The 14357-nt window shown below is 38.8% G+C and overlaps 1 protein-coding gene across 4 annotated transcripts in view; it reads left to right on the forward strand.

Annotated features, from left to right (window-relative positions):
* Positions 1–14357, forward strand: part of OGT (O-linked N-acetylglucosamine (GlcNAc) transferase) — a 52564-nt gene that overhangs the window by 5914 nt on the left and 32293 nt on the right. For 2 of the 4 annotated variants that reach the window (XM_070462052.1, XM_070462053.1), the window contains exons 4-6: positions 9549–9599; positions 9863–9931; positions 13207–13323. In XM_070462052.1, coding sequence (XP_070318153.1) covers positions 9549–9599; positions 9863–9931; positions 13207–13323 — 237 coding nt within the window. The remainder of the gene's footprint in view (positions 1–9548; positions 9600–9862; positions 9932–13206; positions 13324–14357) is intronic. The other 2 variants (XM_070462054.1, XM_070462055.1) reach the window with 1 other exon arrangement.

Raw genomic sequence — 14357 nt, forward strand, 5'->3', positions numbered from 1 at the left:
AATTTATCTAAAAAGTTTAACACACAAAGACTCTGGCTCTGGTGAGGCAGCCCCTGTTTAGCACTCCTGGTTAAAATTAACAATTATCATATTGTTATTACACTAGGGCTAAACTCTTATTTTACTATATCTTTAATTATATTAACAATAGTTTCCACTGCACAACCTCAGCACATTAACATCAATCAAACGTTGATCTAATAACAACTTTTAAAACAATATTTTTTGTATTCTCTAATAGGGCTTCCTCACCCCCCAAAGGGCTCTGTGCCTATTAGGGCCTTTTTTATGGTTAATCTCTATGTATAATATCTTTTGGCTTTCAGGCCTGTTGACAATTTATGGCTTGCACCTGGTGCAACTTTAAGCAGCTTCAGTAGCCGACCCTGTCTTATTTGTGGTTAATCTATTTTCTTTCTATTAGGTGTCATCTCCAAGGGAACTAGATAGGATTACATTTTTTACAGAACAGAAATGCAGAGGATTTCAAAAACAACAGATATGGCACAAAACAGGCTCTTAGTCTAAAAGTTAACTACCTGCAAGAAGTCGCCAGTTAATCTCTATCTAAACTATTTTCTATTAGGCACATTTGTGGCTATAATATTTGTGGAGCTTTTCTCACCCCGCGAAGGGGCCTATGCTTAGTAGTTTCTTTTGTTAGTGTACTATGTTTAGGATGTTTAGAACAATCAAGAGCATTTTGTGCAATGAGAGCACACATTTATCAAACAAGCCAGAATGCCAGCTAAAAGGTTTGAACTGAAGCATTTCCTTCATCTCTGGCCCCTTCATAGGGTACCAGCGTCCAGGAGATTTATTAATTAGGGTTTTAAGTTGGTTCTCATTCAGTGAAAGAGGAGCAGGAGAGCTCTCGGCAGGCAACACAAGAATCCGCAGCAGGGCAAAGAAGAACAACAGCAGAAAGGGGGGGGGAGGATATAGGGTGGGGTAGAGGCCGAGGCCAACCTGGAGGGTCCCTTATCCTAGACGGCCTTGCCTGTCAGGTATTTTCCTTGTGACCTCGTCATGGGTGGGGTCTCGGAAGGCCTTGCCTGCCCGATATTTTCTTCATGACCTCGTCATGGGCGGGACCTCCCATAACGGCTCCCGACAATGGTATTCCAGTTTTATCACTTAAAAGTAATGGAGGGGTTATGTAACTTGGGAGCAAACAGAATGATGAAGTGGATATTGAAACCTGAGTGAATATCTCAAAAGCAAACACTGAAGAGAGAAGAAATACAAGATAAAAAGGGGAAGAAATGCTCAAAGGGCATTCATCCCTTAAGATAGCCCTTGAGCACAGTGTGAAAACCATTCTGCTATCCCGTAATCCTTATTTTACAGGTAAGAGACTGAAGCTTAATTTAGTAGTTTATGCAAAGATCTGAAATTTTATCAGGACACTATTTATCAGGACATCTATTTTAACAGTTGTTTTTTTGAGGTAATTTTGAGTGTAAAATTTTAAATTTTATTTATTGTTTTTTGTATGGATGCAATGTATCCTTCTTGGAGGTAGCCGATACTAATTTCTTAGGTATCCTTTCGGAGATACTCAATGGATATATATGTAAATTTAAAGGACTTCTTGTAATTTTTATTGCAGTACTATCTAGCTAGTTACAGAAAGTTTTAGGTACCCCGTATGTGCTACTGCTGAGGCTTGGACCTTGTTCTTGCCAAAGTTCAGAGTTCACTTGTGCATCTAATTGTGATAGTAAGTTCTTTCCCTTTATTAATTAGGTTGGTCCCATCCTTCACTTGTTGATTGCATACACATTCATTTGTGTCCTCTTACAAATGACATTTGGGCCGTGGGCCCAAAGGTCTTGAACTCTGATCCCCTTTGCTCAGGTTGCTACATGTGTGGCAGAGCAGTCATTGCTGCTGACAGTATACCAAACTGCAGGAGTATGGTGAGAAAGGAAAACTAAAGTGGGAGATGGAACCATGCGTTTCAGTATCTAACCTGTTAACAGAAAGCTTATTGTGCCCTACCAAAGAAGTAAGATAATATGAAAATAAGTCATGGTTACTCAGCCATTAAAAAGAATTAATTTGAATCAGTTCTAATGAGATGGATGAAACTGGAGCCCATTATACAGAGTGAAGTAAGCCAGAAAGATAAAGACCATTACAGTATACTAACACATATATATGGAATTTAGAAAGATGGTAATGATAACCCTATATGCAAAACAGAAAAAGAGACTCAGATGTATAGAACAGACTTGTGGACTCTGGGAGAAGGCGAGGGTGGGATGTTTCAAGAGAACAGCATCGAAACATGTATATTATCTAGGGTGAAACAGATCACCAGCCCAGGTTGGATGCATGAGACAAGTGCTCAGGCCTGGTGCACTGGGAAGACCCAGAGGGATGGGGTGGAGAGGGAGGTGGGAGGGGGGACCGGGATGGGGAATACATGTAAATCCATGGCTGATTCATTTCAATGTATGACAAAAACTACTGTAATGATATAAAGTAATTAGCCTCCAACTAATAAAAATAAATGGAAAAAAAAAAAAAGTCATGGGACTACCCTTAAAGGTATTGAACAGCTGTGCATTCCTTGGTTTTGTTTCTACTAGTGAAAGGTGCTGCTTTATTTCTCTCTCTTTACCAGTAAGAATGAGAAAGAGATTGTGCCTACCGCCTTGATTTCACCTAAGTATATAGTAGTTATCATGCTTTAATTCATTTCAGTATATCTTGTCTTAACGAGATTTAAGAGCTTCCCAGTGCACTCTGCGTGCTCAGTTGTGTCCGACTCTGGTACTGTGAACAGCCTGCAGGCCAGTCAGGCTCCTCTGCCCATGGAATTTTCCAGGCAAGAATATTGGAGTGGGTTACCATTTCCTCCTCGAAGGGATCTTCCTAACCTAGGGATCGACCCCGCATCTCCTGTGTCTCCTGCATTGGCAGGCAGATTCTTTACCACTGTGCCACCTGGGAAGCTCCTATCTAGATTGAAGCTTGCTGTCAGATGTCTTTGTCAGTTCATGACTGACAGAGAAACTTGAGTCTGTTCCTAAATTGTGCTTCTGTGGCAGTGCATTGCTGGCCTGAATCAGAGTTGTAGTTGGCATTCTATGAGAAATAAACTCAGGTTATTTTGGTTTTCCAGTAGTGAAAAAGTAAAATGTTAAGGTGGTAGTCTTGGCAATCTGTTTTCTCTTTTTCGTTTGTCTCTTTAGGTTAATGGTATGTCAATTTGGAAGTTATTCTCTGACTTGGTTATAAAAATTACTTTTAAGAACTAGAGCTGTTGATATTTTTACATTCTGAATTGGCTTCCATAATGTTGGGTGATTTAATAATTTTACTAAAATTTTAGTCCATTGTATTTGAATATGCTATTGCAGCTGGTAATCTTCACATGATGACTCACTAGAGTTGCCCATACTTGACAATCCCTTTTATGAATTATGTATAAAATATTCTTTGTAAAATGGCTGTAACGCTGAGTTGCTGTAAGGAGCCCTGTTTCTGATTCTATAGATTGTACTTCTGTTTTGATTGTGAATGCATAGCACTGAGATCTGCTGGCATCCTGACCATCAAGTGTTACTGTCTTTTGTTAGTTGTTACTGTTGCAAGCCTCACTCATATAGCTAAACTGTAGAAAAACTTAAACAGTCATCCCTTGGTATCCATGGGGGATTGGTTCCAGAATCTGGGTGCTCAAGCCCTTTATATATACCTTACCACTTATATAAAGTAGTGTAGTATAGTTGGCTCTTCATGTCCACGGCTTCCTCACCTGAAGATGTGGAGGGTTGATTGTATTTCTATCCCTCTCTGCTTTTTTTTTTGTTTGTTTGCTGTGTATATGTGACGTTTATTTGAGTACTAAGTCTATGTACAATACTTTGTTAGGAATTGGGGAGATGTGTTTGGGGGGGGGGTTGTGGATTATAACGTGAGCAGGACCTGACCCATAAAGGAAAAAAGTTGTAAGCTCCTCAGATGATTATTCTTAGAGTATTAATCATGAGGTTTTCTCGAGTAGATGCTTATAACCTAAGCATTCTGTAGGAAGGTAAATAGCAAGTAGACTTCCTTGTCTGAAGTGGTGAGTCAAGTAGTGACAAGTAAGCATAGTAGAGGAGAGTCAATTGGAAGATTTAGAAAGAATAGAGAGGCTGAGGAGTTTGAATTTAATTTGAGAGGCAATTGAGAACTACTGTAGGCTTTTATCAACCTGATTTTATTTCCCATCTATATAGATGTTGGGTGTTGGGGGTGGAAGGCTCTAGGAGGAGAGGTGGGAAATAGATGCTATCTTAGGAAGGGTGGTTGTACAGGAAATTCTTACTCATTTCCATCTTACCTTTATTCATACTATTTTCCCTTGTCTACAATGCCCTCCTCTTTTGTTTGTTAAAACCCTACTCATCCTTTAAGGCCCAGCTTTTAATTTCTCCTTTGAGTTCATTTACTTCTCTAAAATTCTTTAGTTATGTGGCTGGTTAATATGTATGGGTTTAGTGTTGCATGAACAAAAGTTTGCTATAAGAAACATACCAGATTAACCATCGTTAGCATCTATATCTACTTTGTGTTTAAAAATCAGTTGGTAATTCTGAAACACTGTAGAATGGATAAAAATTATTTTGTGATCATAACTCTTTGTGAACTAGGCTATTTTTGCAGCATTCCCTGTAATCAGAAATACTGTTAAAGTTTAAAACTAGAAGCAGCAGAAAAGTAGCTTGTAAAATTTATCCAAGTAAAGTGAAGGCTAGGCTGTCTTGGGGAAATAAAAGTAAAACTCAAAGCAAGGGCTTCCCTGGTGGCTCAGTGGTAAAGAATCTGCCTGCCAATGCAGGAGACAGGGGTTCAATCCCTGATTTGGGAAGATCCCACATGCTGAGGAGCAACTAAAGTGCCTGCACCACACCTATTGAGCCTGTGCTCTAGAGCCTGGCAGCTGCAACTAATGAGCCCACGTGAGGCAACTACTGAAGCCCGTGCACCTTAGAGCCTGTGCTGCACAACAAGAGAAGTCACTGCAATGAGAAGCCCATGCACTGCAACTAGAAAGTAGCCTGTTCTTCACAACTAGAGAAAAACCCATGCTGCAATGAAGACCCAGCACCGCCAAAAATAGATAAAATTTTAAAAGAGCAATGTTTTACATGGGAAAAAATATGTATGTGTCTTTCCACATAGATTGTAGGCCCTTTGAAGATCAGGATTCTGTTTATTCTATTTATTTCCCCACAGTTTCAGTCATATTGTTGAATTGAATAAAGGTTTGCATAAAAGATAGTAAGTTAGTGCAAAATTGTGGTCCATTGTTGAAATTTGTTGTTTGATATTGGAATACATTCTAAATAAATGTGGTTATGTTATAGATATCATTTTAATGTGCATTTCTTGCATTAATTTTTTTTTTTTCTAATGATTTGTTAGGTTGGGGAAAAAGTAATTGTGGTTTCAGACCATGGCTTTTAAATCATTGTAACTAGGCTCAAACACATTTTTATTAATCAAAATAAGAACAATTATAATCAACACATTTTTGCTAACGAGAAATATGTTTATTCCTATAGCATAAAAATCTGTGCTTTGGGCTTCAATGAACTCTTGGAAAGCATTTTCTGCATTTTGCTGGTCATGGAAGCATTTTTCCCTGCAAAAAGTTGTCAAGATGCTTGAAGTGGTAGTTGGTGAGAGGTCAGGTGAATATAGCAGGTGAGGCAAAAGTTCATAGCCCAGTTCATTCAACTTTTGAAGCATTGGTTGTGTGATGTGTGGTTGGGCATGGTTGTGGAGAAAAATTGGACCCTTTTTGTTTACCAGTCCTGGCTGCAGGCATTGGAGTTTTTGGTACATCACATCAATTTGCTGAGCATACTTCTCAGATGTAATGATTTTGCCAGGATTCAGAAAGCTGTAGTGGCTCAGATGGGCAGCAGACCACCAAACAGTGACCATGACCTTTTCTGGTGCAAATTTCACTTTGGGAAGTGCTTTGGAGCTTCTTCTCGGTCCAACCACTGAGATGGTTGTTGCCGGTTGTCATATATATTCCACTTCTCAGCACACATTGCAATCTGATGGAAAAATGGTCTGTTGTTGTTGCATAGAATAAGAGAAGACAGCACTTCAAAATGACAGTTTTCTTGATTTTCGGTCATCTCATGAGGGACTCACATAACTGAGCTTTTTCACCTTTCCAATTTGCTTCAAATGCCAAATGACCATAGAATGATCGACGTTGGGTTTTTCAGCAACTTCTTGTGTAGTTGTAAGAGGATCAGCTTTGATCTTGGTTCTCAATTGGTCATTGTCACCTTCTAGTTGTCGGCCACTGTGCTGCTCCTCTTCAAGGCTCTTGTCTCCTTTGCAAAACTTCTTGAACCACTACTGCTCTGTACATTTCGTTAGGTGATCCTGGGTCAAATGCATTGTTGATGTAGTGAGTTGTGTCAACCATTTTGTAGTTGAGTAAGAAAATTGCTTGAGTTTGCTTTTTGTCTAACATTATTTCCTTAGTCTAAAATAAATATAAAATACACAGCAAGTAATAAGTTATTAGCAAAAAACAAATCGGGAAACACATTAAAATGATGTATAACATAACCAAATTTATTTAAGAATGTATTCCAATATTGAATAGCAAAGTTCAACAATGCAAAGCCGCAATTACTTCTGCATCAACCTAATACTTTCTGTTTATTTAATATTTGTATTTATTATATACTTATAATTATGGCAATGATGTTAGAAAGCAAATTAGAATGATTTTCTTATTTGAGTTCAAAATGGGTTGTAAAGCAGTGGAGATGACTCAAAACAACAACGCATTTGCCCAGAAATACCAGTGCAGTGGTGGTTAAAGGAGTTTTGCAAACGGGCCAAGAGCCTTGAAGAGAAGGAGCAGAGTGGTCAGCAGTCGGAAGGTGACAATGACCAATTAAGAACCATTATCGAAGCTGATCCTCTTACAACTACACAAGAAGTTGCTGAAGAACCCAATGTTGATCATTCTATGGTCATTTGGCATTTGAAGCAAATTGGAAAGGTGAAAAAGCTCAGTTATGTGAGTCCCTCATGAGATGACCGAAAATCAAGAAAACTGTCATTTTGAAGTGCTGTCTTCTCTTATTCTATGCAACAACAACAGACCATTTTTCCATCAGATTGCAATGTGTGCTGAAAAGTGGAATATATACGACAACCGGCAACAACCATCTCAGTGGTTGGACCAAGAAGAAGCTCCAAAGCACTTCCCAAAGTGAAATTTGCACCAGAAAAGGTCATGGTCACTGTTTGGTGGTCTGCTGCCCATCTGAGCCACTACAGCTTTCTGAATCCTGGCCAAACCATTACATCTGAGAAGTATGCTCAGCAAATCGATGAGATGCACTGAAGACTGCAGTGCCTGCAGCCAGCATTGGTGAACCGAAAGGGCCCAATTCTTCCAGGCCATGACACCTGACCACACATCACACAACCAATGCTTCAAAAGTTGAATGAACTGGTCTATGAACTTTTGCCTCAACCTGACTTCTCGCCAACCACCTACCACTTCTTCAAGCACCTCAATAACTTTTGCAGGGAAAATGCTTCCACAACCAGCAAGATGCAGAATATGCTTTCCAAGAGTTCATCAAATTCTGAAGCACAGATTTTTATGCTACAGGAATAAATAAACTTATTTCTCGTTGGCAAAAGTGTGTTGATTGTAATGGTTCCTATTAATAAAGATGCTTTTGAGCCAAGTTATGGTTTAAAATTCATAGTCTGAAACTGCAGTTACTTTTGTACCAACCTAATATTAACCTAGGAATGGATACAGTGTAGGCCAGGTTTGAAAGGTGTGATTCTTCTAGTAGATATTTTTTTGACATGATGAATGGAGCAGAATTGATGTCTTAGCTTCTGAGCTTTGGGGGAGAACAGTGGTATCCTTGAATTTTGAATTTTTTTTAATTTTGAATTTTACAGAAATTAGTTATTCATGCATGAACGTTTGAATTTCCAATGGGAGAATTGGATTTCACTATGATATTTAATATGTTTTACCTTCTAAAGTTGCTTTATTATTTTATAGTGATCTTGAAGATAATTCTTTTAAACTATGGGCAATGTGTTAACTTGATTTAGCATGTTGTAATGGACCTAAATAATGTAACTAAATATTTACATATACTGGGATGTAATTAAATAATGACATACACTGTCAGCACTTGGATGGCATCCATCCAAGAGTTTATAGAAACTGGAGGGTAAAATTATGCAACAGTTGACCGAGATGTATAGTCCACTAGGCTCATTGTTGGAGAAGTATTGCAAGACTTCTGATTTATGGCTCAGAAAAGGCATAGGAATTGGTAAAAGTCCAAAGATGTATAACCACAGTAATCAGATGTAGTAGAAGGAGTTTGTAGGAATAGATTGGATTGTTTAGTCATGGTCTGCCAAAACAGAAGGGTAACCCTTAAAGTTTAGGGGAAAAAATTATACAAAGAAGATAGCAAGGTTATATAATTCATTACTTCTCAGACTGTAAATAGGGTTAAAAAGTAGTTAGACTCATTAGAGGAGGAGAAGTCTGTAATAAGATTAATGATACCTATGAGGATTAGTGTTAGCCTTTTGTGCTTGAGGTCACAGGAGACAACCTTTCTCCCCCCAAACACCAGTCATTGTTCGATGGACAGACATATCACGTAACTCATGGAAGTGACCCAGTATGGCCAACCATAAGGGTTTTCTGTGGCAGCCTATTCTTTGCTAGCTGACTTTTTGGTTCACCTGATGGATAATATACAGTCACAAAAGCTGTTTATCAGTTAAATTAATCACCTGATTCTGGAAACCATGATATCGTTGCATATAGAATAATATATATGATGATACTTTGGCACAGTTGACTGAATTTCACTTTCTAGGCCTTAGTGTAAGGCTCTTCGACCCATGAAACAATTTAGTATGATAAGCCTACTCCCTATTGCCACTGTCTTTGCTTGTTGACTGACAAGGCAAACAAGGACAAATAAAAATTTAAGCTCACTGTCCTGACGTGTCTTTCATACTGATGAACAGACTGGTGAGTCAGATGACTAGTAACACAATTGTGCTGCTAATAAAAAGTGGAGTCAACTGCTTCTCATTATTCGCCCACTCAACTCTGATGGCACTTAATACTAATGAGTAATCTAGTGCCAGGTGCCAGGATTAAAGCTTTGGTTGGATGGTAATCCTTTTGTCTATAATAGTGAAATGAAGTCACATTTCTAAATGTGTCTGACAGCCTTAGGGTAGGTTTGCTGATAACTAATCACAGCTAAATATTTCTTTCCATTATGGAAAATTTTTGACCCTTGATATAGTAGTGGTTCATAATAACCTTGAACAAAATAGTTGAACAAACACTTAATGCTTTTTTTAAATATGACTACCATTTGGGGAGAGGAGAGCTATAGCAAGGCCCATAGTCTTATCTGAAACTGCTGGGATCAAATGCATATTACAATTCAGAATTTTTAGGACTTTAGAAAGATGATAATACCATATATAACCCCCAGGTACGTCTGGAGCAGCACCTTCTAGTACAACACATATTTCTGCAGCAAAAGGTATGAGTATTCATACTGAGTGGGACCAGTAAACTCTAAATAATTTCATGCCAGTTCAAGTCAGATTTAATCATCAAGTGAGTTTTTTAAATTTTTGGAATTTGGAATTGAGGATGAGGGATTGTGGTTCTGTACTGAAATTGATCAAGCAGTATCTCTAGTTGACAGAAAAAAATGGAGCTAGATGAATAAAAGTAATTTCAAGATATCGTTGGTTGACGAAGCAGAGTGTAATTAATGCCAGAATATTTCTGGGTTTCTAGGATTTGTACTGTGTTCGCAGTGACCTGGGGAACCTGCTCAAAGCCCTGGGTCGCTTGGAAGAAGCCAAGGTAGGTGTTTGATAGAACACATTTAAACATCAGTGTTATGGAAACTTGTACTTTTTGCCAAGTCTTCAACTCTTCATTGAGCTATCTTCACAAAACAGTCCTATGAAACTGAGGAAAACTGACGGCATGAATCGCCTCAGACTAGAGCAGGGCCAGGCTTTGGCATTTCTGTTCTAAATCTGGGGGTAAAGCAAGAACCTGAACATTTTGGAGCCTTTCTGCTGACTAGATCATCTTTATAACAATGGGCTCCGTCATGATCTTGTGTGGGAATAAATAACATTCCATCAAATCTGAGGCTTGCCTGCTGGTGACAAGCAGAGCGCCTGTGATTTGGCTCAAGACTCCTATATGATGCAGGTGCCATTGAAAATGCTGCTCTTCTAAGTCCTTTGTGGCTTGTAAGTGGAGAAGAATTTCATCCAAATGTTACCCTATAATACTGGCATTTAAAGTTCTTATTTAACCTTCCTCCCTTCATCTTCCTCACCCTTTTTACAGTGGAAGAAAGGCTGTTAAATGATTGCAAGTTAATAATTGGAACATCCTCCCCCTTCTTGTCCCACTCCCTCCCCCAAGCTCCTTTTTCCTCTTTTCCAATCCTAGTTGTTTACCTTCTTTTCTTCCTTACTTCCTTCTTTTATTCTTCCCACCCCACCTCCTTAAAAAAAAGTCAGAAGGACAAAGCTGGTTTGTTTGAGAAATGGACTGATCGAAAGAAAACTTGCCAAAGTGGAAAGGTGGCTTTTAGCATTGTGTTTCCAAATAATTAATTTGAACACCAGGTTGGGTTATTAAAGCTTTTGGTATAATTTTAAATTAAATTTGTAAATGAAATTGTCTTGTTACAAGCCACCTTACGCAACCGCGCTGCAGGGGTGAGGAGTGGGGAGAAACCAGAATGCTTCTGAAACTCCCACCTGTTGCTCTGAGCCCCACGCGCATGCTAATACGTGGAGTGTATGCGCAGCGTAGCTGTCTGTTTGCTTCATCCAGGGAGGGACAAGGCTTTTCAGCACTATCTAATGTTAAAAGGCACTAGTTTTAAGTGCATAGCTCATAAATTCTGCTGACACTTTGGATTAACCTTATGTAGGTTTCCAGCTAATGAATTGTAATTGATTTCAGTCTTAGTTGATAAATCTAATTGGTAATTTATAGAACAAATATTTGATAAGCTTCTATTAATTGTCACCCCACCAAGCGGACAGCTAACATGAATTGCACTTCACTGCAGCTTTAGAGATCGGTTTAGGCTGAGACATTGCGCCTGCCTTAGGTTGCTGACTTCTTTATTTCAGAGCTCTGGAGACACCTAGTTTGAAAAATGTTACTCTGTTTTTTTGTGAGAACTTAGTGAACAAGAAAATACTCTTGAGTGAAATGCAATGTATTTCTTTTGTAATCAGTGCATTTGAAAATTCAAGCCAGCATATTCCTAGTAGATGGAAGCAAAATTCAGTTGCCTTTGTAGAAAATAAAGAGCCTTTCTTCCAGCAAAATCCCTGCTGTATGCAATAGCCCTGATTAACCCTCTCCCTTCTGCATGTTTCCCATATTACAGACTTGAGACTGTCCTCATTCCCATATGTAATAGACATCCAAAGAATTTCAATTGCTTTGTTGAACTTTTACTAATGATCTTGTTTTTATTTTCTCTCTTGTTTTTGGTTTTTCACCATTGATATTGTATTTAGAAGGTTTCAGGTGGGTGAAACCTCCTATTCCATGCGTAAGGTGCCTCGCTGAAGGGAGCTCGAGGCCTGGATCTAGGGCAGACACACACCTCCTCCTCTTCCAGCAAGGAACGCACCGAAAAGTCACATGATGAGAAATATGGTAACGGGTTTGTAACTGCCACAGCAAAACAATTTGCCTCCATGCCTGAATCTTCTGTCTTGTGGCTTCAGAAACAGCTTAAAATAATTTTAATACAAGCAAGTTATGTAAGAAAATGTTTTATACTGTAGCCACAATTCTGTCAAAGATAAGTAAAAGTTAATTGATATTAAAAATTATTAGAGATAATTTACTAGTAAAAGCTTCTAACTCTTCTTGTTGTTCATTTTTTCCTTTTTTCTTCTTTGTTTGGATTGCAGCATTCTGCTCTTCTGATGATGCGCTGTGACCCTGCAGTAGCGCAAAGGCTGCGCAGCGTTAATGCGCAATGCGTGCAAATGAGCCCCTGTGAACGGTTGACTAGATGAGTAATCTGATTGACTGGCTCCCTCAGTCCTATTCTGTAGCCTTTTTGGATAAAATTGGGTTTTAACATACCTTGAGTCCAACTAATCTCATTAAGAAAATATTCTCTATGGGCCTGTCTAGTAGATTAATGGATCTGGTTGGCCGTTTGCTGCGTCTAGGGGTGTTCTATGTAGCGCAGCAGTTCGCAGCGATTGCGCAGTGCGATGCTGTTAGGTTGCGCAAGCGATGTTTGCGCTCGCATTACAGGGACCTCAACCTAGGTGCAATCCTGTCATATGAGGTTTCAGCTTCAGTCCCCCTTGGAGACAAGGGCATTGCGAGGATGTGACTGACAGCTTGGCCTTATATCTGCCTTGGCAGAAAAATGTTTTCCTCCTCAGCATAGTTTGATGTTAGTGAGGAACAATATTGTTTATTTAGAGCAGCATTTCCCAAAATGTGTTTTATAAGTATTATCATGAAATGTCCAATAAAAGAGGAATTCCATGATCAACTAAGTTTAGGGAACTCTCTGTATACTGTTAAAGGCTTAGGGAAGTCCTATAGTCAAGAAACCTATTTTCTGTTTTCTTAATTTATTTGATCATGAAATCTTTTTTTCCTGGTAATGACTATTAACACCTTGTAGAACACACTTTGGGAAACTTGGGTAGGGAGGATAGGTGGGAAGAATTTAGCCTTAAGTTGTACCTTCTCGATACCATTTGAAAACAGTAGCAAGAGCTCTTAGGTGTTCAGATAAGAGAAGTCTGGCATAGAGTCTTAAGGCAACTGACTTCCTGGCTAAGTCCCAGTGTAAGGGTTGGTTATTGGTTGGCAGAACTGAACATGGTGGTTTGCACCTGGGTTCTGGTGGCGCAAGCGCAGGAGCAGCCAGCTGTGGCAGCGCATTAGTTTTGGCGCAAGCGAGCCTATGCTGCAGGGTCACTTTTGGCTGGTCAGAGAAGGAATAATGATATCACCTTCTTCCCCCTCCCCCAATCTTTTTTTTTTTCCCTTTACAAATTTTCCCCTTTCCCTTTACCTCCTTCCCCTCCCATCTTCTTCTTTCATTAACCCCTCCTAAGGCATGTTATTTGAAAGCAATTGAGACGCAACCGAACTTTGCTGTAGCTTGGAGTAATCTTGGCTGTGTTTTTAATGCACAAGGGGAGATTTGGCTTGCAATTCATCACTTTGAAAAGGTTAGTCGTTAAATTAATAATTGGTATTTATGAAATACTTATGTATGCAGGGTGTTTCTACTAGAACTGAATAATAGTCCTTTACTTAAGTAGACACGTAATATCTTTCTTTCTCTGACAGTATTGTAGCATTTGCTGGATGGTATATGGCAGTTTCCAGTTTTGCATTGAAAATGTACTTTAGTAGTTAAAAATTGTTTTTTTAAGCTGGCAACTTGAAAAGAGCAGGGTTGTAAAAAAGCAGGGTTTCTTGGTGAAAAGACTGATTGCAGATCTGGGGCAGGAAATGTACAAAATTAATCTGGAGTGCCAGAGTCTGTCATAGCAGAAAGCAAGGAAATTTTGATATATTTTTGTCAAAAGTACTCAGGAGGAAACTGGAAGAGACTTCCACTCTAAAAATGGGTGTTGAGCATCAGTGGGAATAATAACTGAAATATTATTGAAACTTACCAAGTACTTCAAATTCATGGGTTCATAATTATTCTAAGAAGAAATTCATGGGTCATCTTGAGAAGATAAGGACCAACTCATTATGAAAACTTGTTAAAAAATTGTCCTCTCTTGTGTGAACTGGACATCAGGGTAACCCAAGAGTTGATAGGAGAAAGTGTCTCTTTATACAAGTGTTCCAGTTAATAAATGAAGTAGGTTAATTGATAGAATCTGAGTGTCACCAGTAATAAATTTAGGCATTTATCAGTGGCAAAAAAGAGACCCAACCAGACATTTTGTACCTTGTGATAGGAGTAAGTATTGATACTTCCGCCAGCAAAGTAGCCTTGCAAAAAGAGAAAAGAACCCACATCTGATTAAGCTTGTAGTTCCACCAATTTATAGGAAATAACATGAGATGGAAGCATGAACATGTTAAAGACACCATAGGAGTGCAGTCAGCAAATTCAAACTGCAGGAATAAAAATGGATTTAAACTTTTAATTTAAAAGATTAAACTCACATGTTAATTGTATGGGTCTTATTTGGATCCTGAATCAAAGTTAATCAGAAATTTGACCACTGAATGGATACTTGAT

Source organism: Odocoileus virginianus, chromosome X (genome assembly GCF_023699985.2).
Source record: "Odocoileus virginianus isolate 20LAN1187 ecotype Illinois chromosome X, Ovbor_1.2, whole genome shotgun sequence".
In the NCBI taxonomy this organism is placed as follows: Eukaryota; Metazoa; Chordata; class Mammalia; order Artiodactyla; family Cervidae; genus Odocoileus; species Odocoileus virginianus.